Source organism: Erpetoichthys calabaricus, chromosome 12, assembly GCF_900747795.2.
Source record: "Erpetoichthys calabaricus chromosome 12, fErpCal1.3, whole genome shotgun sequence".
In the NCBI taxonomy this organism is placed as follows: domain Eukaryota; kingdom Metazoa; phylum Chordata; class Cladistia; order Polypteriformes; family Polypteridae; genus Erpetoichthys; species Erpetoichthys calabaricus.
The window spans coordinates 141,364,096-141,391,354 of NC_041405.2; the positions used below are offsets into that span (position 1 = coordinate 141,364,096).

The 27,259-nt window shown below is 41.0% G+C and overlaps 2 protein-coding genes across 3 annotated transcripts in view; one reads left to right on the forward strand and one right to left on the reverse strand.

The window, feature by feature from the left end:
* ap3d1 (adaptor related protein complex 3 subunit delta 1) overlaps positions 1-27,259 on the reverse strand; it is a 1,136,182-nt gene that overhangs the window by 304,499 nt on the left and 804,424 nt on the right. The gene's annotated exons all lie outside the window — the stretch shown is intronic.
* theg (theg spermatid protein) overlaps positions 1-27,259 on the forward strand; it is a 455,045-nt gene that overhangs the window by 7,702 nt on the left and 420,084 nt on the right. Inside the window, exons 2-7 of one of the 2 annotated variants that reach the window (XR_007936530.1) lie at positions 3,800-3,875; positions 8,195-8,253; positions 11,135-11,201; positions 11,358-11,484; positions 13,781-13,949; positions 14,115-14,619. Coding sequence is in view for 1 of the 2 variants with exons in the window: in XM_051935320.1 (XP_051791280.1) it covers positions 3,811-3,875; positions 8,195-8,253; positions 11,135-11,201; positions 11,358-11,484; positions 13,781-13,949; positions 14,115-14,362 (735 nt within the window). In the remaining variant the exon portion in view is untranslated. Of the gene's footprint in view, positions 1-3,799; positions 3,876-8,194; positions 8,254-11,134; positions 11,202-11,357; positions 11,485-13,780; positions 13,950-14,114; positions 14,781-27,259 lie in introns of those variants that run through there. The other variant, XM_051935320.1, reaches the window with a different exon arrangement.

Consider the following 27,259-nt stretch of genomic DNA (forward strand, 5'->3'; position numbering starts at 1 on the left):
CAATGCAGGGAGGACCAGGAACGTGAACTCTGGTCTCCTTACCACCACTCTGTCAGCTTAGATGCTGCTGCTAAATCTCCGAATTGTACTGAATTGTGTTGAGGTCAGTTGTCTGGGATGGCCATGGAGTATTGTATGTGTTGAGGTTACAAGGGGGATGAAAACAAATGGGTGGAAAACTAAGTTCACGATAGTTCATTTTAATGACATACTATGATATTAATTAATAACTTACAGAATGTACACATGGCATAACAATCAGAAGCATTCATGACCTTAGTTATCTTTTTGGGGTATTTACAATTTGTTTAGTTACTTGATCAAAGAGTCAGTTGTCACATTTTTGTTAATGAAAGATTTTTGTAGTATTGAGTCTTGTGTAAAAATAAAATCAATACACAGGTCAACAAAAAAAAAAAACAGTTGTCCCAAGGGTAGAAATACAGTACACACATTGTATAGAATTCTGTGTGCTGAAACCACATATGCTTTTCGAATTTCTCTGTCAGGTAAGGTTTTTAAATGATGTGCAACTTAAATTTAAAAATGTTGAAAATTTACATGCTTATTGAAATGACAAGCGTACAGATGATTCAGAAAGTATTCAGACCCTTTAATTTTCTACACACTTTATTATGTTGTACATTTAATTATTAAATGAGTATATTTGAAATTTTGCCCATCAGTTTACACCTAATAACCTACTGTAATGACAAATGACAAAGTGAAAACATGCTTCCAGAAAGGTTTGTAAATTTATTAGAAAATGAAACACTAAAACGTCCCATTCATTTAAGCATTCAGACCCTTTATTCAGTATTTTGAAGAAGACCCTTTGGCAGCAATTCCAGCCTAAGTCTTCTTGGGTAGGTCTCTGTAATGTTTGCTCACCTGGAGTTGAACAGTTGATCACATTCTTTCTGTCAGATTCCCTCAAGAGCCACTAGATTGGAGGAGAATTGTCTGTAAGCTGCCATCTTCAGGTCTCTCCACCAACTTTGTTCTATTAGGTTTAATTCTGGCTACAAGGGGACACACATAAACTTGTCCTGAAGTCACTCCATCATTGTCTTGGCTGTATGGTCCATGCTGAAAGGTGAACCGTCAGCCCAATCTGAGGATTCATTCACACTGGAGCAGGTCTTCTTCAAGGACCTCTATCTATTTTGCTGCATTTATCCTTCCCTTAATTCTGACCAGACTCTCTGTCCCTGCACCCCCATAGCATGATGCACCCACCATCATGATTCACCATAGGGATGGTAATAGTCAGGTGATGAGCAGTGTCTAGTCTTCACCAGATAAAGGGCTTGGAGCTCAGAGCAAATCTTATATTTAAACGTCTACATGTGGAAATGTGTGTGTCTGTCTGTCCAGCCCAGAAGTGTGAGGTTACAGCCTGAAGCTCAAAGAGCTGGCAAGACAGCCCCAAGTTAACAAGGTGGAAGAAGAAAGAACTACGAGTCTACAGCATGAAGCTGAAAGAAAGCGACTCTGTTGCCAAATTGATACTGCTGAGGAAAGACAAACGAGAGAGAAACTCGCTTAGACAAGGGGGGCGAGGACCTCCACAAAAGGAAACCGCCGACTCTGCATTTCAATTTTTTTTCTGACGCTTTCAATAGTTTCTAGAAGCCCGGAAGTGCAAGGCTGTAGTATAGCGGGTCCACGGCTCCATAGGAAAGCCCAGTTTTGAAATAGATAATCGCCTCACTCGCAGTTTATAGAGGGGTGTGGTAGTGTGGCAGGAGCGGTTCTCAGATGCTGTGTGAGGCGGGCATTTCCTCGCTTATGAGAACTGCTAATTGGCACACCTGAGCTATGTCCCCATTATATATATATATATATATATATATATATATATATATATATATATATATATATATATATATATATATATATATAGTGTATATACATATATATGTGTATATATATATATATATATATATATATATATATATATATATATATATATATATATATATATATATTGTAAGAAGAATGAGTCGAAGACATCACAAAGGTTTGGGGCAGCCACCCGTATATTATGCTTGGCTGCAATTGCTCTTTTTTAATTACACGAAGTGAATCGTTTGGAGTCCAAAACAGAACTGATTCTTAGGAGACAAGATGGCAGCTTTAAAGGCCCAGAAGGGAAATGACGTCTTCATCGCAGGAAGTGGGAGTGGTATCCTGGTGTTCGGAAGTGACGTCATCCTTGGGGCCGTCTAGAGGCGGGATTTCCCGGGACAGGTCTGCAAGGGACTGAGAGAGATAGTCAGTACACTCCGCCGCCCCCTGGCCTGGCGTAGAATTACAAGTGTCTAGGCCCTTCAGCTGTTTCCCATGCGCACGTGTGTGACAATATATATATATATATACATATATATATATATATATATATATATATATATATATATATATATATATATATATATATATATATATATTAGTAGAAGGGAGAGTGCAGAGAAGAAAAAAGAAGAGAAAATTAAAAGAAAGGGGAAAGTGAACGGAGGTTAAGGGAGAAGAAGACGTCAGGAAGCTGAAAGCCGGTGCGTGCAGGCGGGTGAAGGCAAGCTCACTAGAGAGAGCAGGCAGCTGTGAAAAGAGTCCCTCATGAGTGTTAGGCCGACACTCGGGAGCAACTAGAAGTGGGTGCTCTTGCTGAGAGCTTTAGAGGAGCAGGAGTGACCGGAAGTGGTTGGCTCGCCACAAAAGGTAGCAGGAGTCAGGAGGCTTGGGAGGTGTCAGCCCCAGCGTGAGCGTCCTGGTCGCTGGGGAACCCAAGTCATAGTCTGGAGAGTCCTGCAGAGCCAGGGTCTGCAGGGCTACAGACTAGAAGGAGAAGTTCAACTACAGGTAGGGCGACTCCTCTGGTGCATAGCCTGGATGGGAGAAGCAGGGGAGCCGTCAGTAGAAGAAGGTACCTGGCTTTGTTTTAAAGGACTGCTTCCAGCCGTAGTATTTTAACTTCGTTTTTATGGATTTATTCATTGGATTTTAACCTTCGCCTTTTCACTGGTTTTTAATGGAGTATGTATTTATTGACTTTTAGAAGCACAGCACTATTTATTTTGAACACTGTTTTTGGTTTTGTTGTTTTTAATAAAAGCACTTGCACCTTTTTGCACCATCCCCTTGCTTCGTTGTGTCCTCACTGTCCAGCTCATCTGGTTATATTACCAACGGTGTCGGGTTCAAGAGCTCCCAAAAGCGAGATGGGAGCATGAAACTGAACCCACACCGTCACAAAGGCTACAGCATGAAGCTGAAAAAGCCGGCAAGGCGGCCTCAAGTTAACAAGAAGAAGAAAGAAGTACGAGGCTACAGCATGAAGCTGAAAGAAAGTGACTCCGTTACCAAAGTGAAACTGCCGAGGAAAGACAGACTCACTTAGCCGCTGATACACAAGTGAGGCGAACACATCAGCAAAACGAAACCTCCAAGGAGAGAGAAACTCGCTTAAACCCCCCCTTTAAATTTTATTTTCATTTTCATTATATCACTTTTTCTTTTTTTTTTATAGTTTTTGCACTGCCTGTGTTTTCTGTTGGACATTTTACATTGGTTCTTGGTTCTTTGCGGGATTATAAAGGTTGCACAGTAATGCAATGTGTTACACTATATGCCCAAAGCATGTAAAGCATACAGTGATCTCACTTTTTCTTGACGTTGTATACGTATGTCCAAATGTGTGATGTGATAGTTCTAGTGCAATAGAAGCAAAGTTTATTCAAAGTTTGCATTTATAGCCTCTGTATGGTCTTTAAAACCTTCTGATTCTCTGATCTTTCAGGTCAATGTGCAATGGCTACTACTAGAATTGATCTCTTGGCAAAGCCAAAGAAGAATTTCCAGGAGAACCTCCCCAGGTATGTTCATAATGAAATGGTGTTAGGATGAAAAAGCAACAAAAGATGAGAGACACACACACTCAAAAAACAGACAGAGGTAACAGCAAATGATGGGTACATGGCTGCCTGTTCTAGCACTTCTGGGGTACTCACTCCCCAGGGTGGATAGAAGGTGGAACTAAAGAGGAAGAACTGGACAATTCTTTATTAGAAAAACACACCTGGCGAGTGGGTGGTCATGTTACCTCAGAGGCGACTTGCTGCTAGAAGTCCGATGAGTCTAGATCAGGGGTTCTCAACGTTGGTCCTAGGGACCCACTGTAGCTGCACGTTTTTGTTCCAACCAGCTTCTGTTTTTAACTGGACTCCTGGCCTAATTAAGTGAAATGTTATTTCCCAGATTCTGTGTTTTTGGGAACAATATGGAACTTAGAAAACTAAGTTTGGTAAAAAAAAAAAATATATATGTTAAAATGTATTAAGTTGTTATATGGGAATAATGCATTTTTTCTTTTTAACAATATTTTCATTTTGATTTTCATTCTATTTTTCCAGGTGTTCTAATTGTTTAATTAATCAATCATTTTCTAATTAGTGAGTCTGACGCTAAATTAGTTGCAGCCTTTCACGATTCAGTGTCATTTGTCTTGGTGTCTGCTCTGCTCGTTTTTAATTGTTATCATTAAGATACAATGAAGGGAGCAAACTGCACAGAGAAAGGGCAAAATATAATGAAATCAACAAAAGAGAGTTACGCATTTAAATCAATAGCAACAATAGAAACATTTCTAAATGTCTTATAAATGTAAAAATCATGCTGCTGTGCTTTCTTAATGTAAAATAAGAGAAGAGAAATAAAAATACCAGCTAATTAAATGAGATCACTGTTATCAGTTGTCACTGTTTATGAATCTGGTTGAAGCAAAAACCTGAAGCCACAGTGGGCCCCCAAGACCGATTTTGAGAACTCCTGGCTTAGTACATTTTAATTTTTTAATTTTAGTTTTTTACCAAACTTAGTTTTCTAATTTCTACATTTTTTCCAAAACACAGAATCTGGGAAATCACCGTTCACTTAATTAGCCCAGGAGTCCAATTAAAAACAAAAGCTGATTGGAACAAAAACAGTGGGACCCCAGGACCAAGTTTGGGAATCCCTGGTCTAGATTCAGGGAGTGAGTTTACATTTTATCCAAAGTCATTTACAAATTTGACACACATTATTTAAATAATTGTTTATATATTTGGTCAACTGGAGCAGCAGTTTATTTGCATGAACATTAGATTCTTTCTTCTTCTTTGATCCCCTGCTGGCACTTGGTTTAGGCCATTTCCTAAGCCTGTATGTTGCTGTGGTTGCTAATGGTTGCTGGGTTTCATTTATGAGGCATTTCCGTGCCTGGTGGTCCATGGCCACTGGTCTGGCATCATCAAGAGTGATTTGTCGATTCTTTACATCTTCTTTGACCTGTTTGAACCACATTTTCTTTGGCGTCATTTGTTGGACTTTCCACCATGTGGGTCACTTTTGCCAGAGTAGTTTGTCTAGTAGCTGGCAATTATTCATTCTACAAGCCTGGCCAAACCATAATAATTCTCGTTTCTGAATCAGCTTCTTGATCATTGGCTGGTGTTCACATCTGCGTCTAATATCCTCATTCCAAAAGTGGTCATGAAGCGAGACTCATACAATCTGGTGTAAGCTGTGCATTAGGTAGACCTCCAGTTTGGTCAGGTCAGACTTGAGTAGCATCCACGTTTCTAATCCATAGAGGATGATTGTCAAGATTAGGGTCTGGAAGATGCAAATCTTTGTTTTTGTGGAAATGTTGGTTCTCTTCCACAGGCACCAATTGAGGGAAGCATATGCAGATGTTGCATGGCCAATTTGGGTGTGGACCTCTGCTTTGTATGCTACTTTTTTTCTCTTGTATCAACGTGCCCAGGTATTCAAATTCTTGAAGGTGCTCGACTTGGGCACCATTGAGTTGAATGATAGCCGGCGATCTGGATATCCACGTCTGCATTCAATGGCGGATTGGTGGGCATAATGCCCTTGTGCTATCCCTGACAGAATCCGAGATCTGTTTCTCTTTAACGTTGTTGAATATTAGATTAGATTAGATGGAAATTTATTTACCCCTAGGGTGAAATTTGGCTTTTTACAAAAGCTCTTTAAATAAATAGATTAATAAATATACACACACACACACACACACACACTATGGTCTAAACACATACCAGAATGATGGAAAAAGAAGTTTTATTTCTTTTTCATTTTCTTCCGACTTGGCAGTGCCAGTCCCAAGTGAGGCACTATGCAGGTGTATTGCTGTTGCTATAAAGAGACCCCATAGCACTTCTGGACACACCTCTGCTAAATTATTCATTGGCTGAAAGTCCTGAGTGTTGTTGTGTCAGAGAGAGGATGTGTAGCATTGTTCATAATGACACTCAGTTTTGTTATCATTTTTTCCTTCGCTGAGACCTCTAGGGGCCCAAAGTGTGTCCAATTACTGAGCCAACCCTTTTAATTAGCTTGTTGATTCTGTGAGCCTCTCTTGAAGTGATGTTACCAGCCCAGAACACAATGTAGAAAATTGCCCTGGTCTTCACCGAGAGAAGATGTGAAGGGTGTCAATTCCCGCAGATTCCTAATGAAGATGTGCCTCCTCAGCCCTTTCTTATATATGTGCTCCAAGGTCAGTCCAACCTGTCATTAATGTGGACTCCCAAGTACTTGTAGGAGTGGACCACCTGTACATCCTGTCTTTGAATAGACACCGGACACAGAGGCTGTTAGGTGTGGCAAACATCAACAACCATTTCTTTTGGTTTTGCTGATGTTAAGATGCAGACAATTCTTTCTGCACTAGGAAACAAAAGTTCTCTCCCTGACTCCTCTCCTCTGTCTCATCCCCTTAATCAATAAACCCCACAAGTGCAGAGTTATCTGAGAATTTCTGCAGGTGACATGACCTGCTGTTATATTTATAGTCGGAGGAGTACAGAGTGAGGAGAAAAGGAGACAGGACTGTTCCTTGTGGTGCTCCAGATCCATATCCCAGACATAGTCCTGGAGTCACAAACTGCAATGTCCGACAAATAGTCCATTATCAGGACACCATAGGCTTATCCATCTCCATATCTCTGAGTTTACCCTTTAACAGGGATGGCTGGGTGGTATTGCACTGGAGAAATCAAAATACATAACCCTCACAGTGGTGGCAGCTTTGTCCAGGTGGGAATAAGCTTTGTGGAGCAGATAAATAACTGCATCCTGCACTCCAATCTTTGTCTGATAGGCAAACTGCAATGGATCCAGGTGATCTACCACAGGAGGATTCATATAGGCCAGGAGCAGTCTCTCAAAGGTCACTGCTCTGTAGTCATTCGCCAGCAGTCTTTATGAACAAGAACACTGAAGGATTTGAAATTGCAAAATGAGCCTGCAACTTTGCAATGCACAGTAGACTACTCAACTTGCAAGCAGTTTGGGTGAAGGACCAGGATGAAGAAGGCAGAGATATCGAATTGTTCTGGGAGTGGAGGGGAAAAAGTGCAGCATTTGTATTTTAATTGTGAACCACATATCACTGACGTACAGCTGGGAAAATAAGTATTGAACGCATTAACATTTTGCTCAGTAAATCTATTTCTAATGGGGCTACTGACATGAAATTTTCACCAGATGTCAGTAACAACCCAAGTAATCCACAGATACAAAGAAATCAAAACAAATAAGTCCATAAATTAAGTTATGCAAAACTGACCAGACTTAAACATGTTCTGAAGTGCAGGTGGTATGGTTACTTTTGGCTCTGACTCTCCCCTGTACCTTTGACTAAATGTTTTGATCCTTAACACACTATCATTTTTGACTTCTGCCATTTACACCTTGGCAGCGCAATCTCAAGCTGGTTCAACAAACATGACAGTGGCTTCAATGACAGGCACAGTCCTTAGATCCCGGATCAAAAGGAGTACCTTTGGGGTGAGGTGGAATGAGAGTGTGCTGCAAAACAAATCTGCTGGAACTGTTTAATGCTAATCATTTCTCATGGACCAAAATCCCTAAGGAATCTTTCTAGCATCTTGTTGAATCCATACCTTCAAGAAACAGGGGCTGTTCAGGAGGCATCTGATACCCAGTGCAGTACTGGACAGGTGTACCTAATAAAATGGCCACTGAGTGTATGTGAAAGTTGCAACACACGATTAAAATCCTTTGAAATGTCAACAAAAAACACACACACTTCTGTTATGAAACCAACCAGTCCCTATAAATGCAATAATATCTGTTTTGTTGGAAATTGTTTTGTTTTGTCTTGTGGCAGGGCATCGGTATACTGGCTGGATGAACCTCCACAACAGCCTGATTCCAATGGGTGTTACGGTAAGTGGGTAGAAATTTTGAGCAGCATCAATTATTGTTTTAAGTGTGATGGCAGTAATGAAAACAGAACAGCAGTGAAAACATGTAAATAGTTTGTACAGGTGGTACACAATGTGAGGAGGCCCTTGCTTGTTCAATCTGTACTAGCTGCTGCAGGAAAAAAAGAAATATTCTTAAGTGTAGCCTTTAAGGGGATGCTCTGACAAGTGATGCCACAGCAATGCCATTTTTTAAGGCAAGCAAATACTTGTATTCAGTATCAGAAGACACTGATAACATGTAAGGCTTCTTAAACAACAATAATGGTCTTGTTGAGTGGTTCAAAGTCTCTTCTCATTTAGAAAGTCTATTTTTTTTAATTCCTTCTCTCTGCTAGCTTGGTTCTACTTGATGCATATAGTGGACCAGGGCCGTCTTAACAGCATTATAGGCCCCCTGGCAAGGCAGTGCACTGGCGCCTCTACCTACACAGCCACTCACAAGATTAAAAATGTAAATGGTCGATAAAATTAAACATATATTTATTGTATTGGTACTTCCAACAAAATCAGTGTTTAAACATTAAAAAACATGTTGTACAGCAAAGATTAATTAACACAAACGTTTGAACAATATAACATGAACCTTGAAAAACACAAAAATTTCAACATATTGTGACAGTTTAAGGGTCCCTGTGACCCCTTGTACGCTCAGACCAGACGTCAGACACCAGATAAAAGTCCAAGAATTGACTTTATTATTATAAATAAGCGCACAAAGCACCACTACTCCAATAAACAACATTCAATAATCAATAATAAACAATCCTCCACTCCCAGATGCTTAGCCACCCTGTCTCCCAACTCAGCTCATCGTCTGGGATTTCCCATGGTCCTTTTATAGTCCATGACCCGGAAGTGCTCCCAAACCCCTGTCCATGTGATTTCTTAGCACTTCCGGGTCGGATAAAAACCACTCTTTCTCCATCCCGGAAGCACATCGTTCCTTTTGTCCATGTGACGAGGACACACTTCCGGGTTATAGGGCACGTAGTATTCCCTGAGCTTCCCTACAGTGTCTCCTGGTGGTCCCCATGGTATCCAGCAAGGCTGGTTGTAAAAACTAAAAGGTCCATGAGGCCCTGCTGGAATTTGGGGAGCTTCCATGCTGCCAGGAAGGCTCCATCTGGCGGCTTGGAGGTGTTGGCTGGAATATATGGTCAGCCATCCCTTACAATATAAATGATACTTAATTGGTAAGCCATACAGCATGTGGCCCCTATGCTCATGGGGCCCTCGGGCAACTGCCCACCATGCCTATGTGTTATGTGTAGTGGACCCTTTAAAGGGCAGAGTTCCTCTTTTGGTTGCAGACAAATGCAAGCAACTTTCACTTCCAGCAGCTTCTTTTAAAGGCCGGAAGGGGAGGACCTGGGCAAGCGTTCTGCTGACCTCATGGGGCATGCCCTCTCAGATGTGGTCTTGACGCTCCTGGGCATGGCCTGAGTGCATTATTTATAGGGGTGGGCAAAAGTAGGTTTATAGTTGTTCATATGTGGTGAGAAGTTAAGCAAAATGACACCTTTTATTGGCTAACTAGAAAGATTACAATATGCAAGCTTTCGAGGCAAGTCAGGCCCCTTCTTCAGGCAAAACATTTTGCTTAACTTCTCACTACATTAATGGCTAACATGGTACAAAACCCTAGTACTACAGTTGTTTATATGGAAAAAGACATGAATGCAGGTTATGATTATTACAATAGCTTTATCAGTGTTCTGCATGAACTAGTTCAAAAGAGCACGATCATTGAACAAGCTCATTTTTCTAAAAACGGTGAACTTAATGTAACGTATTTGCAAGTGACGAACTTGAACGTGAGCTAGTTCAGTTTGATGTGAAATTCTGGATCTTGTTTAGGTCCAGATTAAACGTTTTGCCTTACCTTGTAATGTAGGAGTGGAGCCAAATTTGAATGTGGTATTCGCATAAGCACAAATAGTGGATTTATTACAAATATTTATTTTGTATGAATTTTTTGCCATTTATTTGTATTCGGGAAAAAATAATGTAAAATAAAACAGGCACTGTCTGTGTCTGCCTGCTTGTTCTTAAGCTGCAGTCCCGCTGACACGAGCACGCAGTGAAGCTCCACGTTCGCTTATAGGAAAATGTTGGACTTCGCGAGGCCACTTTATATTTTTCCCCATTGGACATGCAATATGTGAAGCAAATTTTGACCGGCAGCCTAATTGGTTAGTTCACCTGCATGCTGGTTCCACAGTCACCATTTGTGTCACACAGTTGTAAATAGAGCGGTAATTTATATGTATACTTGCATCTATTTAATTTCTTTTTTGACTGGGAGGATATTAGCATATATGGTTAAACATGTTTGTTGCTGGGTATAACTTAATAAAGTGTATTTAAATAAAAAAAGTCTTCATAATTATTGTATTTTATTCAAGAACACTGTAATAGTCTAATATAAGGCATGCAAAATTGACAAAAGTAAACACATGGGTTCATTTATTCTCACTTCTTAAAAAATACAAAATGAACTGAACATGAACTAGTTCAAAACTGAAATGGTGAACTATGAATATGAATGTATTTATTTCAATCTGTGTGAACTGAACTTTGAGCTAGTTCTTATGAGGTGTGAACTTGCAAAACACTGAGCTTTATTAACTTAAAAGAATCCCTCTTCTCACACAATTCAAAATTAGAAATAATTGAGACGTTATTAAAGAGACGTTAATTTAAGGGTATGTGCTTACATTTTGGTCACACCACTAAGAAATGACAATGCTTTTTATGCGTGGTTCCCCCATTCCCTTTTGATGGCTTCTGAAGGTTGTATAAACAAATGACTGATGTCCAATTCCATGTCTTTATTCCAGTTTTGAGCCCCAGGCTGGCACGGCTGAGTCATTCCAGAGAGCTGAACAGGAGCTTCAAAAGTGACAGGTGGGACTTTAATCGAAGACTCCTCTGATTAGGAGTGGGCAATTCTACTGCTCTGGTGTTCACTCACTAGAAGCAGAAGGAATTTGTAGCAGAATAACTTGGTTAAACCGGATATTCTGTATCTTTTTCCAATTTATTTTTTGGCATGTATCCCAGACCCTCTCCCATATGGGTGGTCAGCGAATCTGCATTGAAAGCTGTGGCTAGTAACCGAGTGATTCAACTTGCCGAGGCTAAGCCTCCTAGTAGAGAATGGTTACCCGACCGGTCTGTCTATTCTGAGGTAAGTTTAATTTCATCTGTCCATTTCATCCATCTAATGGTGCACAGTACACCAGTAGAAACAAGACACCGATATAAATTTGTCAACTGACAAATATATAATTTTTCCTGTGGTTTAGCACATCAGAAAGATTCCTTTGTTACTTGCAAAATAGACACGTGTGGTGCGAGATGGGCGTTCCATTACCTTCTGACAGGATACAACATGTGGAATTACAACTGTATAGATGGAAAAAGTTGGTGAAGAATGGGATTTCTTTGCAAAAATGGAAGGACAAACATAATGTGTTGCTTGGCCATTAATGAGATGCCTTTTACAAAAAAAAAATACCGTATATACTCGCAGATAAGTTCTCCCGCAGATAAGTTGGGGCTTGATTTTACCGTATAATTTCTGGTATTTTATAATGTCAGTCATATAAGTCGAATGGGGAAAACTCACGCTTTTTGTCCAAGAGATTATGATATGCTAATGTCCACCTGAGAGAGTAACCACGGAACACACTGCCTTTTTCTTTCTATGTATTGTGCCTACGTGATCACACGGTAATACCCGAACTATTCCGAAGCGATGTTTGCACTGTTTTGTGTTTTTTGTATCTCACACCCTCATACACCTTTATTGTAAGAGCATCCCTTATCTAATGTGGAGCGTTCGATCAGAAGAAATAATGCAGCTGGTTTTTAAATTAAAAGATGTTGAAGTGTTGAAAAAAATTGGTAACTGTGCTGCTGCAACAAAATTCGATGTGTCTGAGAAACTGGTTCAAGATTGAAGGAGGCAAGAAGATGTAAAAAAAAAAAAAATTTAAGTGTCGAATTTTTGAATGGGCGTATAAGTCGGGGTCTGATTTTATGATCGATTTTTCAGGTTTCAAGGCCTGACTTATACACGAGTATATACGGTAGTTTGATAAATGCTTTAGTGAAATGCTGATGCATGTACTGAATCACACACACCTGCACATATTGTATGTTCCTGCCCAATTGTGAATCTCCTTCAGGCAACTATACCATAACCAGAGAAAAATATCACTTATAATCACTCATATTTTTTCAGTGCATGTAATAAAAAAAGAGCATACGCTAATCTGAAAAGTAATGGTGCTTCAATTATTTCAGTTAGTTAAACAAAAGTATATAAACTCACCTGCAATTACATTGCAGTTTTTCAACCTTGTAAAACAAAGAATACCACCAACATCAATCTGACATGGAGAAAGGAGAACACACAAGGTGGCACATAGTGGATGGAGTGAGCTACATGTAAAAAAACATAGAGGCGGCTCACTGGCAATGTTTCTGCAGACCCGATGATGTACTGTATGCAAGGGCGAGAAGTTCAAATTGCCTCTAAAAATTCTAAAATAACTTTGATGTCAACAAAGGGAATGAAAACCACAACAAACACCTTTGGTTTGCAAAGAGAAAACCAAAGCAATTCTTAAAAACCAAACTAGTTATTCAGAAATCGAAAGGTGAAACCAAAATAACAACAACAACATTTATTTATATAGCACATTTTCATACAAAAAGTATCTCAAAGTGCTTTACATAATGAAGAAAAGAAAAATAAAAAACAAAATAAGAAATTAAAATAAGACAACATTAGTTAACATAGAAAAGGAGTAAGGTCCGATGGCCAGGGTGGACAGAAAAAACAAAAAAAAACTCCAGACGGCTGGAGAAAAAAATAAAATCTGCAGGGGTTCCAGGCCACAAGACCGCCCAGTCCCCTCTGTGCTCCAAAAGGAAAAAATAAGGCAAAATAAGTTGTCTAACCAGCAATCCAATGCTATTAAGTCCCAATACACAAATCCAATGAAGAATCCATAAACCAAAGTAGAATAAATAAAAAAAAAATAGAAAGTCAAACAAGCTTTGACCTAAATAGCCAGAGGGAGGGCTCAGTAGTGGTGATGTCAAGGTGACCCTGCCTCCCAGGGCTCCACCCACAAAGAGCATGGAACAGAAGTATGTGACAGTACCTGAATATCAACATAAGAGAAATTATGTAAAAATAAAACACATAACTCAGAAACAATAAAATAACATAAAAACATGCAATACCCTAACAGTAACAGACACCAATAAGAAAGACCCAAGTGAAACAATGGGCTAAAGAAAGAGTTAAGGGTTGAACCCCAGCCAATCTGTGGCAGGCGCCTACTATTGTTGAAAAGCTGAGGCCTTCTTAATAGCCACCAGGTTGAATATGAGTGGATCTGGACAGGAAACAGTGGGTGTAAATCTATGATTTTTGGGTGTAAATCTGTCATTTTTATGTCTTTTCACAGGTGAGTGAGCAAGCAAAGCACTCGGTGCCCAGCGCACGAGTCCGGCAGCTGGCACAGCCAAAGATGAGGAAAGACACGGAACAGCAGTCAACCCAAACAGATGGCAGCAGCTTCATCTCAGAGGCAACTTTAAAGGCAGTGGCTTCACCACGGGTTGAAGTTTTAGCAAGTAATAATTTGTTTGCCAATGGTTCCTTATTCTTCTGAGTAACATGTGCCCTCCTTGTTCCTTCTCCTATAAACCTTGTAGTAACAGCCTCCGTATGTGTCTGGAGGGGAGAGGGTTTGCTTTCAAGGTTCCTCTGGCTTACAGTGATGGGTTTCTTTCTTGCAGATCCAAAGGAAGAACACCACTCTTTTCACCATGACCGACATGTGATCTGGAAAGTGCCTGAAGCTTCACAGTGCTTAGCAGTTACTGAGCACACCCTCAAACTCGCCACTCCTAAAGTCCGAAGAGCTTTGTTTGAAGGATACGATCCATACCACGTATCTGAGGCTGCTAAGCAGGCCACTGCCTCGGCCAGGGTCACAGAACTTAGCACCCCATTGCCACGGAAGACACGACCCAAGAAAGTCTAGGAGGAACAGAAAGTTTAGACCAGGGGTGTCAAACTCCAGTCCTGGAGGGCCGCAGTGGCTGCAGGTTTTCATTCTAACCATCTTTTTCATTAGTGACCAGTTTTTGCTGCTAATTAACTTATTTTGCTTTAGTTTTAATTAACTTGACTCAGGCCTCTTAGTTGTTTCATTTTCCTTAATTAGCAGCCAGACAATAATGAGACACAAAACGAGCCGCCACATGAGCAGCTAACCACATTATATGAACATAAAGAGAGGTGAAGGTCTCAGTAAGGTTGATCTCTCAGGTCACCAAAACAATGTGAGGGTGTTCTTTAGAAAAAACATAAAATCAACAGTTTTGGAAATGTCTGCTGTGGCAAAATTAGAGCAGCAACAAGCCATGGAATTAAATAACGGGTTTAATTAGCAGCAAGAATCAGCTTTTCTCATTAAGATATTGGTTGGAGTTGGAAGCCCCAATTTAGATGGTATTCTGTTGGCTCATTTCACTTCTCATTACTGTTTGGCTGTCATTTAATGATGAAAAGAATCAATTCAGAGGACTGCATCCTTATAAACCGGGTTATTAAAATGATGGGACAAGAATTTAATTAGCACTGGTCACTGATTAGGAAAAGGGTTAGAAAGAAAACCTGCAACCACTCCAGCCCTAAAGGCCTGGAGTTCGATGCCTCTGGTTTAGACGTTGTCAGAAGATGGCAGACTTACTTCACTGTTGCTCAAACTGCCTTACCAGCACCACAGAAGCAATTCTTAATGATCTGCTTTGCAGACTCTTGCCTAAGTTGGAAAATGAATGGCTGTTTATAGTCTCTTAACATAATCTAGTTACAGGCTGCAAAATCAAAGCAGAGAATCTAAATTGTTTACATTCTGTTTCAACTATTAATCTCTGGGCTGGAGCAGACAATATTCAATTATCAAATATGTATTTTACATTTACCACTGAATGTAACTTTTTAGACCAAACTGAGCTATGCTGGGCTTAATGGCCTTGTAATTGGATAAAAATTTAAGTTTTTTTTTTCAGTTAATTATTTCAGTTTATTAAGTAAGACTCATAATATCTAACTTGTGTTTTATTTTATTATTACTTAGATTTAGCTTTTAATTGAATTAGCTGTATGTCCAAGACCATACCTACTGTATATTATAGAGGTCATAAGGGAAAACGTTCATTGTGTGTATTTAAACAGGAGTTTAGTGTAAAGGACCTGACAGGCATACTGTCAGTGAGGAGACAGGAGCAGCTGTAGAGGATGACATCCTACATGAGACAGAAAAGATGAACTTACAAAGGTTATGAGGTAAAAGATATCGTGGACTAATTTCGAGAGTTTTTAAAAAAGGGTCCGTTATCTGTTCGTCTTTTAAACCACCAGCTAAACAAATTTACCAGAATAACAATGTGTTGAAGAGAGGGTTACATTCTAGGATGCATTAAAACTAGACAAAAACTCTGAGAAATATGTAAATCAAACCTTCAGAACATGTCTTGCAATCTATTATAATGTGTATGTTTAAGCTCCGATAAACTAACTAGAGTGTATATGCTTGTAAGAAGATGTGAAATATGGCCTTTTAGGGGCCTTGTTCTTTAACCTGTAAGTCATAATTAGCTCAAAATAACTTCAGATTAATAGAAGAGCAAGACCAAGGGAAATTCTCAATCATCTGATTTTCGTCTGATATCACTTACAGTACTAACAATAGCCATCAAGAAAAGATATAAAAGAAAGCTCCTCTATTTGCATAATGTAGCTGTCATATAACTTTTGGAAGAGGCAGACAACATATGGCTTTTGAAATGGAGGGAAGACACACGGATTTTAATATGACAAAGCAGCGTTGGTGTGGGAGAGAGAGGGTGGTGGGCAGTTTTGAAGCCACACCAAAAGAGTATACTCTCTGAAGATGACAGAACAGCATTATCTACAAAAAAAAATGTGTCCCAACGCAGGAGAGGAAAGCTGTGCCATGGTGGTGCATACTTTACTTGGATTAAGAAGAATGGACTCTTTAAATTACATGGACACCTCTTTGTCAGTTATACTGAAGTAATGCTTGCTGTATGGACATTGATTTGAGCCGTTCAGTTCTTCTTCTTTTAATTTCTAGTATTTAATGACTGGTTTCTTTCTAAATAAACATAAGTAATGATTAATTTAAACTTTGAACATCACATTACTGAAACTTGCCTTTTTTATTAATATCCTCTGCCCCAGTGTGCTTGTTTATGTCACTTGTTATTTTTGCAAGGCAGCAACCAGAAAACCAAATAAAGGAAACATGGCAGGAACACATCCTGGCCTCTGTTAAGAGTAATTGAGCAGCCCTTTCGGGAGTAACAATGAGATAGTCAGCCTTTGGCCCCTGCTAAGGTACTGAAGCTGAGGAAGCCAGCCTCAGCCATATTGCTAATGTGGTTGATTTGTGCAGCCCTTTCAAAGGTAATTATTTGGGAAGTCCCAGCAGGAGTGCAGCTCTTGGCCTTTGCTAAGGTAGTTTGAAAATGTAGCTCTTTCAGGGTTAGCAAATTGGGCATCCTGACAGGAGTGCAGTTCATGAGAAGAACAACCTCAGGTGTTGACCGTCAGGTATGCAGCTTCGGTCCTTGTTGAGACGTATTGACGCTGAGGTAGCCGGCCTAAACCCTTACCGCCTGTGATGAGAATGAGTGATAAGTGAATGTCACACAGGTAAGTATTGTGGGGTCTACATATAAATCAAGCCTAATAATTTAGGCATTTCCAGTCGGGGCCATCTTAATGTATGGGCACTGGCCGGGAGCCCCAGGGCACAGTGCCCCACAATGTTTCTGATCCCTATGTACTGTATGTTTCTGTTTCGATATTGTGAATGCCAACCCAGACACAGACAGGCTGGAGACAGGTTTTCCACCCGGGACATGGTTTATTTACAGTCTTGTGCACAGTTTTCCAACACACAACACAACACAACACTCATAGCCCAACACAGTCCCTTCTTGCCACCAGTCCTTCCGCCTCCACTCCTCTTCAGGCTTTGTTCTCTTCCACCCGACTCTGGCCGTTGAGTGGTGGTGACTCGCTCCCTTTATAGGGCACCAGGAAGGACTCCAGGTACCCAACAAGCTTCTTCCGGCAGCACTTCCAGGTGTGGCAAAAAGTGCTGCCAAATAGGGTCCTGTAAAAGTCCATGTACTCCCTGGTGGTGACCATGGGCCCCAGTAGGGTTGAGCTTCCGCACTCAAGATGTGAGGCCCCACTGGAAACCAAGGGAGCTGCCCTCTATCGGCCCAGAGCAGAAACTGTCCTGAAAATACTCTCTCTCTCCCGGTCTTTCCATGGTCCGGGCGTCCCGGCCGGTTAAGGGCCCCGGCAGTCTGCCACACTATCAAAACATGGGCCCAAGCACACTATTTTGCCCAGGGGCCTATGATACCTTTAAGATGGCCCTGATTCCAATATTAAGTTGCCCACCATTATAAAATGAACCTTCGAGGTTAAAGTATCCCTCGTGAACACTTTTACTCATCTAAATTGTTCTTATATTCTAGACACATGGACTCCAACAGAAACAATTATGAGACAAACAGAAAAACACTTAATCTAGTGTCTATCCCTCTTAATAGAAGCCTATTAAAAGTACTCCCCTGCTTTTTGATATGTATTATAGGTGCAGAATTCTTCAATTAATCTTTTCTTTCAGCGCTCATCTCAGATTTTTTCTCCAGCAAAAAAAAAAGAAATTATTTGTTCCGTATACATGTAGAGATGCACCATTGATGGGCTTCTTGCCCCTCATGAATTCATGTTATTTTTTTCAGTATCTTTAGACAGCAGTGGAAATCCCAGCTGTGGATGTTTGTCTTCCACAGAGAATTTGTTTAGCCTTTTTTATTCTTGGCTCCATTGGGACAAAACCCAAGGGAAGATCCTTCAGACGGTCTGACTTAAGTCTGCTTTAGCAACTTGTCTCACCTGGGCACATAGCATAAACGCTTGGTGGGTGTTAATGACTGGCAATTACCTCAGTGCCCTTGTACTACAGTATGCAAGAGTTCTGAGATTTTCCTTCTTGTTTTTGAGACTTCTTCAGTTTGAATGTCTAATTTCACCTCTCTTTTTTGAAAGTACTAAGAAACAGACCTCAAGCATGTTTTTCAGCTTCTCTTTTGGTTTACAGGCTGAAATAAAGCATATGTTGCTTTCCCTTTCCTACTGTTGTGGCCTCTCCCCATTTTTCGGCTCTCCAGGATCTGCATTGTGACATTGTCGCCAACGATAGCTGAACGTGATGCGAAACTGGCAAGAATGGAGAAGAGAAAGATCAGTGGTATTTATAGTATAATGGAGTGGGAGGAACACGAATGTTGAACTGACAAAAAGCCATTAAAATATTTGGTGTGCTGAGGAGTAACAGACTAAGGTTGATCAAGAATGTGTGCAAGAAGCAGTGAATGATTAGGTATTGATGAGGAAAACTAAAGAATTTGTGATTGGAGGTGATGACACCTGATATGAGAAGCTTAGGTCCTACCCCAAAGGATGCCCAGGACCACCAACAGTGGAGGGAAAATATTTGAGGGGCAACCTGGGTACACCAAGAAAGTGGCAGTTAATCCAATGATGATGACAATGGTAACGATGCCTATCATGCATGAAGGGGCATTTCCCATCACTTCACAACTATCGCTTGGTTCCTTGAAGGTGGAAGTCAGTGTTGGAAGCAATAAACTGTCTATGACGTTCAAGTTTTATTGTCAGAAGACAGGAGAATTTACACTTGCATTCCTGAGCAACGCATAACACATTATCACTCTAGAGCAGTGGTTCCCAAACTCGGTTCTGCGGACCCACTGTGGCTGCATGTTTTTGCTCCAACCAGATTCACAATTGGTGATAATAAATGATAACAACTGATCTCATTTAATTAGCTGGTCTTTTTTACTCTTCTCTTATTCTGCATTCAGAAAAACACAACAGTATGGTTTTTACATTTATAAGACATTTAGAAACATTTCTATTTTTTCTAAACCTATAAATGTTTAACTCTCTTTTGCTGTTTGCCTTTAATTTTCCATTTTTCTTGTTTAGTTTGCTCCCTTCATTTAACCCAAATAGTGACAATTAACAACCAGCATAGCAGACACCCAGGATGATGAAAGCTGGAATGACTTCAGTGTCAGACTCAATTAAATAACCAGAACACCTGGAAAAGCAGAATGAAAATTAGGCTGAAAATACTATTAATGGCTTAAAAAAACTACATTTTCCCCATATAACTGCTTATTACATTTTAATAAAAATCTACCAAACTTAGTTTGTATTTTCTAAAGTGACTCCAAAACACAGAAACTGGGAAATAACATCTCACTTAATTAGGCTAAGAGTCCAATGAAAAACGGATGTTGGTTGGAACAAAACCCTGTAGCCACAGGGGGTCCCCAGGACCAAGTTTGGGAACCACTGCTCTAGTCAGATGTGAACATTACCTTAAAGCAGGGGTCCCCAACTCTGGTCCTGGAGGGCCGCAGTGGCTGCAGGTTTTCATTCTAACCTGTTTTTGCTGCTAACTACCTTCCTTTGAATTGACTGTAATTGACTTTCGTAATTGACTTGCTATTGAAGATTCAGGACCCTCAATTGTTTATTTTTCCTTAATTAGCAGCCAAACAATAATGAGATACAAAATGAGCCAAAATATCACCAGCAAACTGTGACCATCATACAATATCTGACAATAAAGAAAGGTGGAAGTCTCAGGAATGTTGATCTGCTCAGGTCCTTAAAACATTTTAACAGTGCCTGCTCTTAGAAAAGAGAAAATCAACAGTTTCGGAAATGTTTGCTAATGCACCACAAGAGCAGCAACAAGCCACAGAATTAAAGATCGGGTTTAATTAAAGACAAGAATTGGTGCCTAATTAAGGAACTGCTTGGAGTGAAATTGGTTGGAGTTTGGGGCCCCGATTTAGTTGGTCTTCTGTTGGCTCACTCACTTCACATTTCATTTCTGTTTGGGTGCCATTTAAGGAATGAAATAAAACAATTCAGAGGAACGATGAAAAAATTCAGGGAAACAAATCTTAAAAAACAAATCAATTAAAATTAATTCAAAAGAAGTTAAACTGGTCACTAAATAAGAAAAGGGTTAGAATGAAAATCCGCAGCCACTGTGACCTTCCAGGCCTGGAATTTGAGAACACTGCTTTAAAGCATAAGTTCAATATTTTTCAACTGGAAGTAATTTCTTCACAAACATTTTACATATACATTTGCCATGTAAAGTTGTGTTCTAAGATTAAGAGTTTTCTGTATATATAGGCTATAAAAATATGTTGCCTGTGCCGGCATTTTATAATAGAGGCCATGGGGCATAAAGCACTACTAGAAAATAAAAGCCTAAAAACTTACTGAATACATCCACTTTGAAGCGGCAAAAATTTTGAATAATAATTTTATTACATATTTCTGATGTATAGGCACTATATATAATGTAAGAGGATATCTATCCAGCTTAGACTTTTTATTTCTCTTATTCTATCCCTCATGTGGCTGCAGTGTAAGTAATACTGCACAGCAACAGAATGACTTGGGTGGGGTCAGGTGCAGATGGCATCAGAAAGGGGAAACAGCAGTGCAAACCAGACACTGTCCTGATAATAAGGTGTCAGACTATAAACCACAAGGGTGTAGATTAGCTTTTACACCTGCCCTACTGCCATACAAATCTGGAAAGAACTGTACTACATTGAAGAGACTCATTAGCTGCTTTGGATAAAAGAACATACAATGTATTCTGAAAGTACTCAGAGCCCTTCACCTTCTGTACACTTTATTATGCTGTAGATTTAATTTTAAATAGATAACTTTGCCATTTTTACCCTTCAATCTATACTCATTAACCTGTTTAGGAAAGGTCTGCAGATTTATTAAAAATAAAAAGTGAAATCTCTCATTCCTAACCATTCAGACACTTTGCCATGGCACTCCATATCATGGTCAGGTGCATCCTGCTAGCTTTCACTGTCCTGAGCTTGATTGGAGTCCACCTTTGTAAAACTGGACATCATTTAGAAAGGAACACGTTAACCTGTATATACAAGGTCCATAATTCATACTGCATGTCAGAACAAAAACGAAGCCATGAAGTCCAAGGAATTTTTTTGTAGACGTGGACAATCTCTAAGGCTATGAGTGTTCCCAGCCTCCCACAGTGACCTCATTAATTGTGAAATGGAAGAAGTCTGAAACCACCAGGACTCTTCTTAGAATTGGTTGGCTGGCCAAACTGGGCAAGAAAGGCCTTGATCAGGGAGGTGTCCAAGAACTCAATGGTCACTCTAGCAGAGTTTCACAAGTCCCCTATTGAGATTGGTGAAGTTGTCAGAAGGATCATAATCACCTAAGCACTCCATCAATCCACTCTTGAGTAAAAGGCATATAAATATTCTAAGAGAATGAGAGAAAAGAATCCCTGGTCTGATGAGACAAAACTTGACCTCTTTGGATAGAACTCCAAGCTCTGCGTCTGGTAAAACCCAAGCACTGCTCATCACCTAGCTAACACCATCCCTAAGGTGAAACTTGGTGGTGGCAACATCATGCTGTGGTGTGCTTCTGAGTAGCGGGGGCAGGGAGACCGGTCAGAGCTGAAGGGAGTATGAGTACAGCCAAACAGAGAGAGGCCTTTAAAGGAAATCTTTTCCAGAGTTCACACAATCTTAGACTGGGGTGATGGTTCACCTTTCAGTGAGATAATGACCTGAAGCAAACAGACAAGACAATTAAGGAGTGGTTTCGGGACAACTCTCTGAGTGTCCTTGAGTGGCCCAGCTGAAGCCCAGACTTTAGCCCCATACAACATCTGTGGAGAGACCCGAAGATGGCAACTTACAGACATTTCCCATCCAATCTAATGGAGCCTGAGAGGATTTGCCAGGGATGATGAAGAAGAATGGGATCAACCGCTCAAATCCAGGTGTGCAAAGCTTGTGGAGACTTACCCAAGAATGTTGCCAAATGGGATTCAACAAAGTACTGACTTATTGATCTGAATAACTCTATAAATGAGAGATTTCAGTTTTTGATTTGTAATAAATTACTTTTGGACAACATGTTTCCATCCATCCATCCATCCATCATCCAACCAGCTATATCTTGACACAGGGTCACAGGGATCTGCTGGAGCCAATCACAGCCAACACAGGGTGGAAGGCAGGAACAAATCCCGGGCAGGGTGCCAGCCCACCACAGGGCACACAAACACACACACCAAGCCCATACTAGGGACAATTTAGGACCGCCAATGAACATAACCTGCATGGCTTTGGACTGTGGGAGGAAACCAGAGCACATGGCGGAAATCCACACAGACACGGGGAGAACATGCAAACTCCACCACGCCACCCCAGACAAAATGTTTTCACTTTATAACTATGTTTTAGTGGCACGGTGCGGCACTGCTGCCTTGCAGTAAGGAGACCTGGGTTTGCTTCCCGGGTCCTCCCTGCGTGGAGTTTGCATGTTCTTCTTGTGTTTGCGTGGGTTTCCTCTGGGTGCTCCAGTTTCCTCCCACAGTCCAAAGACATGCAGGTCAGGTGCATTGGTGATTCTAAATTGTCCCTGGTGTGTGTGTGTGTGTGTGTGTCCTGCGGTGGGCTTGTGTCCTGCCCGGGATTTGTTCCTGCCTTGCACAATGTGCTGGCTAGGATTGGCTCCAGCAGACCCCCGTGACCCTGGGTTAAGATATAGCAGGTTGGACAATGACTGACTGACCCTTCATTGCTTATTTTAGTCTTAAATGGCTACATTTACTGATTTTAACTGCTTCTTATTAGCAATGAGCTGCGTAAGCCCGTGCTGTAAAAAGCCCGGGGTCCTAGAAACTACTGAAATTATCAGAACAAAAATGAAAATGTAGAGGTGTCAGGTAATTGAAAGGAACTACTCTGGGCATCTTTCTCCTAGGAGGTTTCGTTTAGCTGACGTGCTCGCTTCATTTGTATATTAGCCGCTAAGTGAGTTTCTGTTTCCTCTGCGGCGGAGCCCTTACCCTGACTCCACCTCTCACTTCTGAGCCAGACAGACACACACACTTCCACACGTAGACGTTTATATATAAGATAACAAAGGTACCAGCGGTTCCTCCATCTAGCTTACAGTGAATCCGGAAAGTATTCACAGCACCTTACTTTTTCCACATTTTGTTATGTTACAGCCTTAGTCCAAAATGGATTAAATTCATTTTTTTCCTCAGAATTCTACACACAACACCCCATAATGACAACGTGAAAAAACGTTTACTTGAGGTTTTTGCAAATTTATTAAAAATAAAAAAATTGAGAAAGCACATGTACATAAGTATTCACAGCCTTTGCCATGAAGTTCAAATTGAGCTCAGGTGCACCCTTGTTTCCCCTGATCATCCTTGAGATGTTTCTGCAGCTTAATTGGAGTCCACCTGTGGTAAATTCAGTTGACTGGACATGATTTGGAAAGGCACACACCTGTCTATATAAGGTCCCACAGTTCACAGTTCATGTCAGAGCACAAACCAAGCATGAAGTCAAAGGAATTGTCTGTAGACCTCTGAGACAGGATTGTCTCAAGGCACAAATTTGGGGAAGGTTACAGAAAAATTTCTGCTGCTTTGAAGGTCCCAATGAGCACAGTGGCCTCCATCATCCGTAAGCAGAAGAAGTTCGAAACCACTAGGACTCTTCCTAGAGCTGGCCAGCCATCTAAACAGAGTGATCGGGGGAGAAGGGCCTTAGTCAGGGAGGTGACCAAGAACCCGATGGTCACTCTGTCAGAGCTTCAGAGGTCCTCGGTGGAGAGAAGAGAACCTTCCAGAAGGACAACCATCTCTGCAGCAATGAAGCAATCCACCAATCAGGCCTGCATGGTAGAGTGGCCAGACGGAAGCCACTCCTTAGTAAAAGGCAGATGGCAGCCCGCCTGGAGTTTGCCAAAAGGCACCTGAAGGACTCTCTGACCATGAGAAAGAAAATTCTCTGGTCTGATGAGACAAAGATTGAACTCTTTGGTGTGAATGACAGGCGTCATATTTAGAGGAAGCCAGGCACCGTTCATCACCAGGCCAATACCATCCCTACAGTGAAGCATGGAGGTGGCAGCATCATGCTGTGGGGATGTTTTTCAGCGGCAGGAACTGGGAGACTAGTCAGGATAAAGGGAAAGATGACTGCAGCAATGTACAGAGACATCCTGGATGAAAACCTGCTCCAGAGCGCTCTTGACCTCACACTGGGGCGACGGTTCATCTTTCAGCAGGACAACGACCCTAAGCACACAGCCAAGATATCAAAGGAGTGGCTTCAGGACAACTCTGTGAATGTCCTTGAGTGGCCCAGCCAGAACCCAGACTTGAATTCGATTGAACATTTCTGGAGAGATCTTAAAATGGCTGTGCACCGACGCTTCCCATCCAACCTGATGGAGCTTGAGAGGTGCTGCAAAAAGGAATGGGCGAAACTGGCCAAGAATAGGTGTGCCAAGCTTGTGGCATCATACTTAACAAGACTTGAGGCTGTAATTGCTGCCAAAGGTGCATCGACAAAGTATTGAGCAAAGGCTGTGAATACTTATGTACATGGGATTTCTCAGGTTTTTTATTTTTAATAAATTTGCAAAAACCTCAAGTAAACTTTTTTCACATTGTCATTATGAGGTGTTGTGTGTAGAAGGAAAAAAATTAATTTAATCCATTTTGGAATAAGGCTGTAACATAACAAAATGTGGAAAAAGCGATGCGCTGTGAATACTTTCCGGATGCACTGTATGTCCATTTACCCCTGTGCGTATTCATCATGCACTATTTGTTTAAATAAAATACTCGGGAGGAAACTGAAGAGAAAGTAAAGAACTGAAAATGACTCACCTATTTTAAACTTCAACTCATTTGGAATGATATCATGAAAAAATATCTACAATTTAAGAATGACCTGACATTGCAGAGTTAAATCACTAACAAGTCATGATATTAAATCAAACCTGTTATTAGCAAGTCAAGTCAATTCAAGTTGGGGAGCATGCACTGGTACAGTGCATTGCCACACCCACTACACATCGAAACAGCTCGGGATCCCGGTTGGCATCCCCCCAGGCAGACACGCGGTCCAGTCCTACCCTCCAGAAATGACCCTCTATTTGCCGCAGCCAGGTGTTACGTGGGCGATCCCTTGGCCTGGTCCAGCCACTCGGTCCCCAACAATGAGGATCTTATGAGCCGGATCACCCTCAGGGGAAACGCGCCACATGGCCGTAGTGCCGTAACTGACGCTCCCTCACAATGCAGGTAATGTGCATCATTCGGGACTCCATGAGCAACACAAAGTCAAACCAATGGTACCCAAGGATTTTCCAGAGAGAGACAGTACCAAAGGAGTCCAGTCTTCGTCTCAGGTCACTGGATAGCGTCCATGTCTCACAACCATATAGTAAGACAGGAAGCACCAGGACTCTAAAGACTTGGACCTTCGTCCTTTTGCATAGATATCGGGAGCACCACACACCCTTTTCCAGTGACCTCATGACCCTCCATGCTCTCCCAATCCGTCTACTGACTTCACAGGAAGAGTCACCAGAGACATGAATGTCACTGCCAAGGTAAGAAAACCTCTCAACAAGGTCAACTCTCTCTCCGCAAGCAGACACATAGCTGATGGCTGTGCCCAAGATGTCATTAAAGGCCTTATTAGCAAGGGTTGTTCCTAATTAAGCAGCTGGGTTAGAACAAGAACCTGCAGCCACTGCAACCCTCCAGGACCCCTTGATGTACAGGTGACATATCTGGCACTCTAAATTAGCCCCCATGAGAGTGTCAGTTAACCCTGCAATGGTCTGGTGCCCAGCCACGGGCTGTTTCCTGGTTTTCACACAGGCTTCAAACCCCTACAACCTTGAATTAGTATAATCAGGTCTGAAAATGTTATTGCTTATTTGCTATTAAAAATAAATTAGAGATTAAACAGCTCATTTTTGAGTAAGTATTTCACGTGGAATACAATGACCTTGGAAAGGCAGCAGGTAAGAAACCACAACAGCTGCCCATGCAACCAACAGTATGTGTTCAAATCTGTAAAAAAAAAAAAAAAGGCAAAAATACCACCAACAGGTGGTCGAGATAATATAACTGTAATAGGAAGAACAGACATGTACTGAGGAGTGGTCAAGTTGTTGTAGAGATACTTATTTGTACAACTGGACTGCAAGCAGATGAAATGACTTGCTCAGGTAATTAAGAGCAGAAGGGCTAGAATTTCAACTTTTGGGTTTATGGCTTCTGGCCTCATAGATCAGCCACTACACCCTAATACTAACACAACATATATACAATTCAAAACTGTATTGTGATGTGAAGCGAACCCCTAGAATGGCAAGCACCAGGCTGTTCACATACAAGTCAACTGAGCATTGTACTGTATTGAACAACACAATAACTCATACTTGGATGAAACTGGCAGAAAAGTGGCTGACTCAGTAACAAACAGCAAAGTGTCTGACACCAACACCCACAATCACCTGAAACATAGAGTGTAGATGCCAATGTATGCTTTCAGCACTGGTACATTGAGCTTATAAGATTTATTTCAAGGATGGGCTGTTGGATCTAAGAAGAGCGCAGATAAAAATATACAACTATTTTCATGCTGAGGCAAAATAAATAACCTGGTTTTTGACAATATACAAATATTCAGACATCCATGTGCTAAAACTTGTCAGATACAGACACACACACACACACAATTGTGCGCCTCAGCATTACGAATTTAAACAAACATACCCTGAAAGCAATCAGCTAGCATTGTAGCCACACACAAACAGTCATTTACTGACCCCCAAAGGTCATGCAAAAAGATAATTTCCCATTGGGGGTTATAAAGTA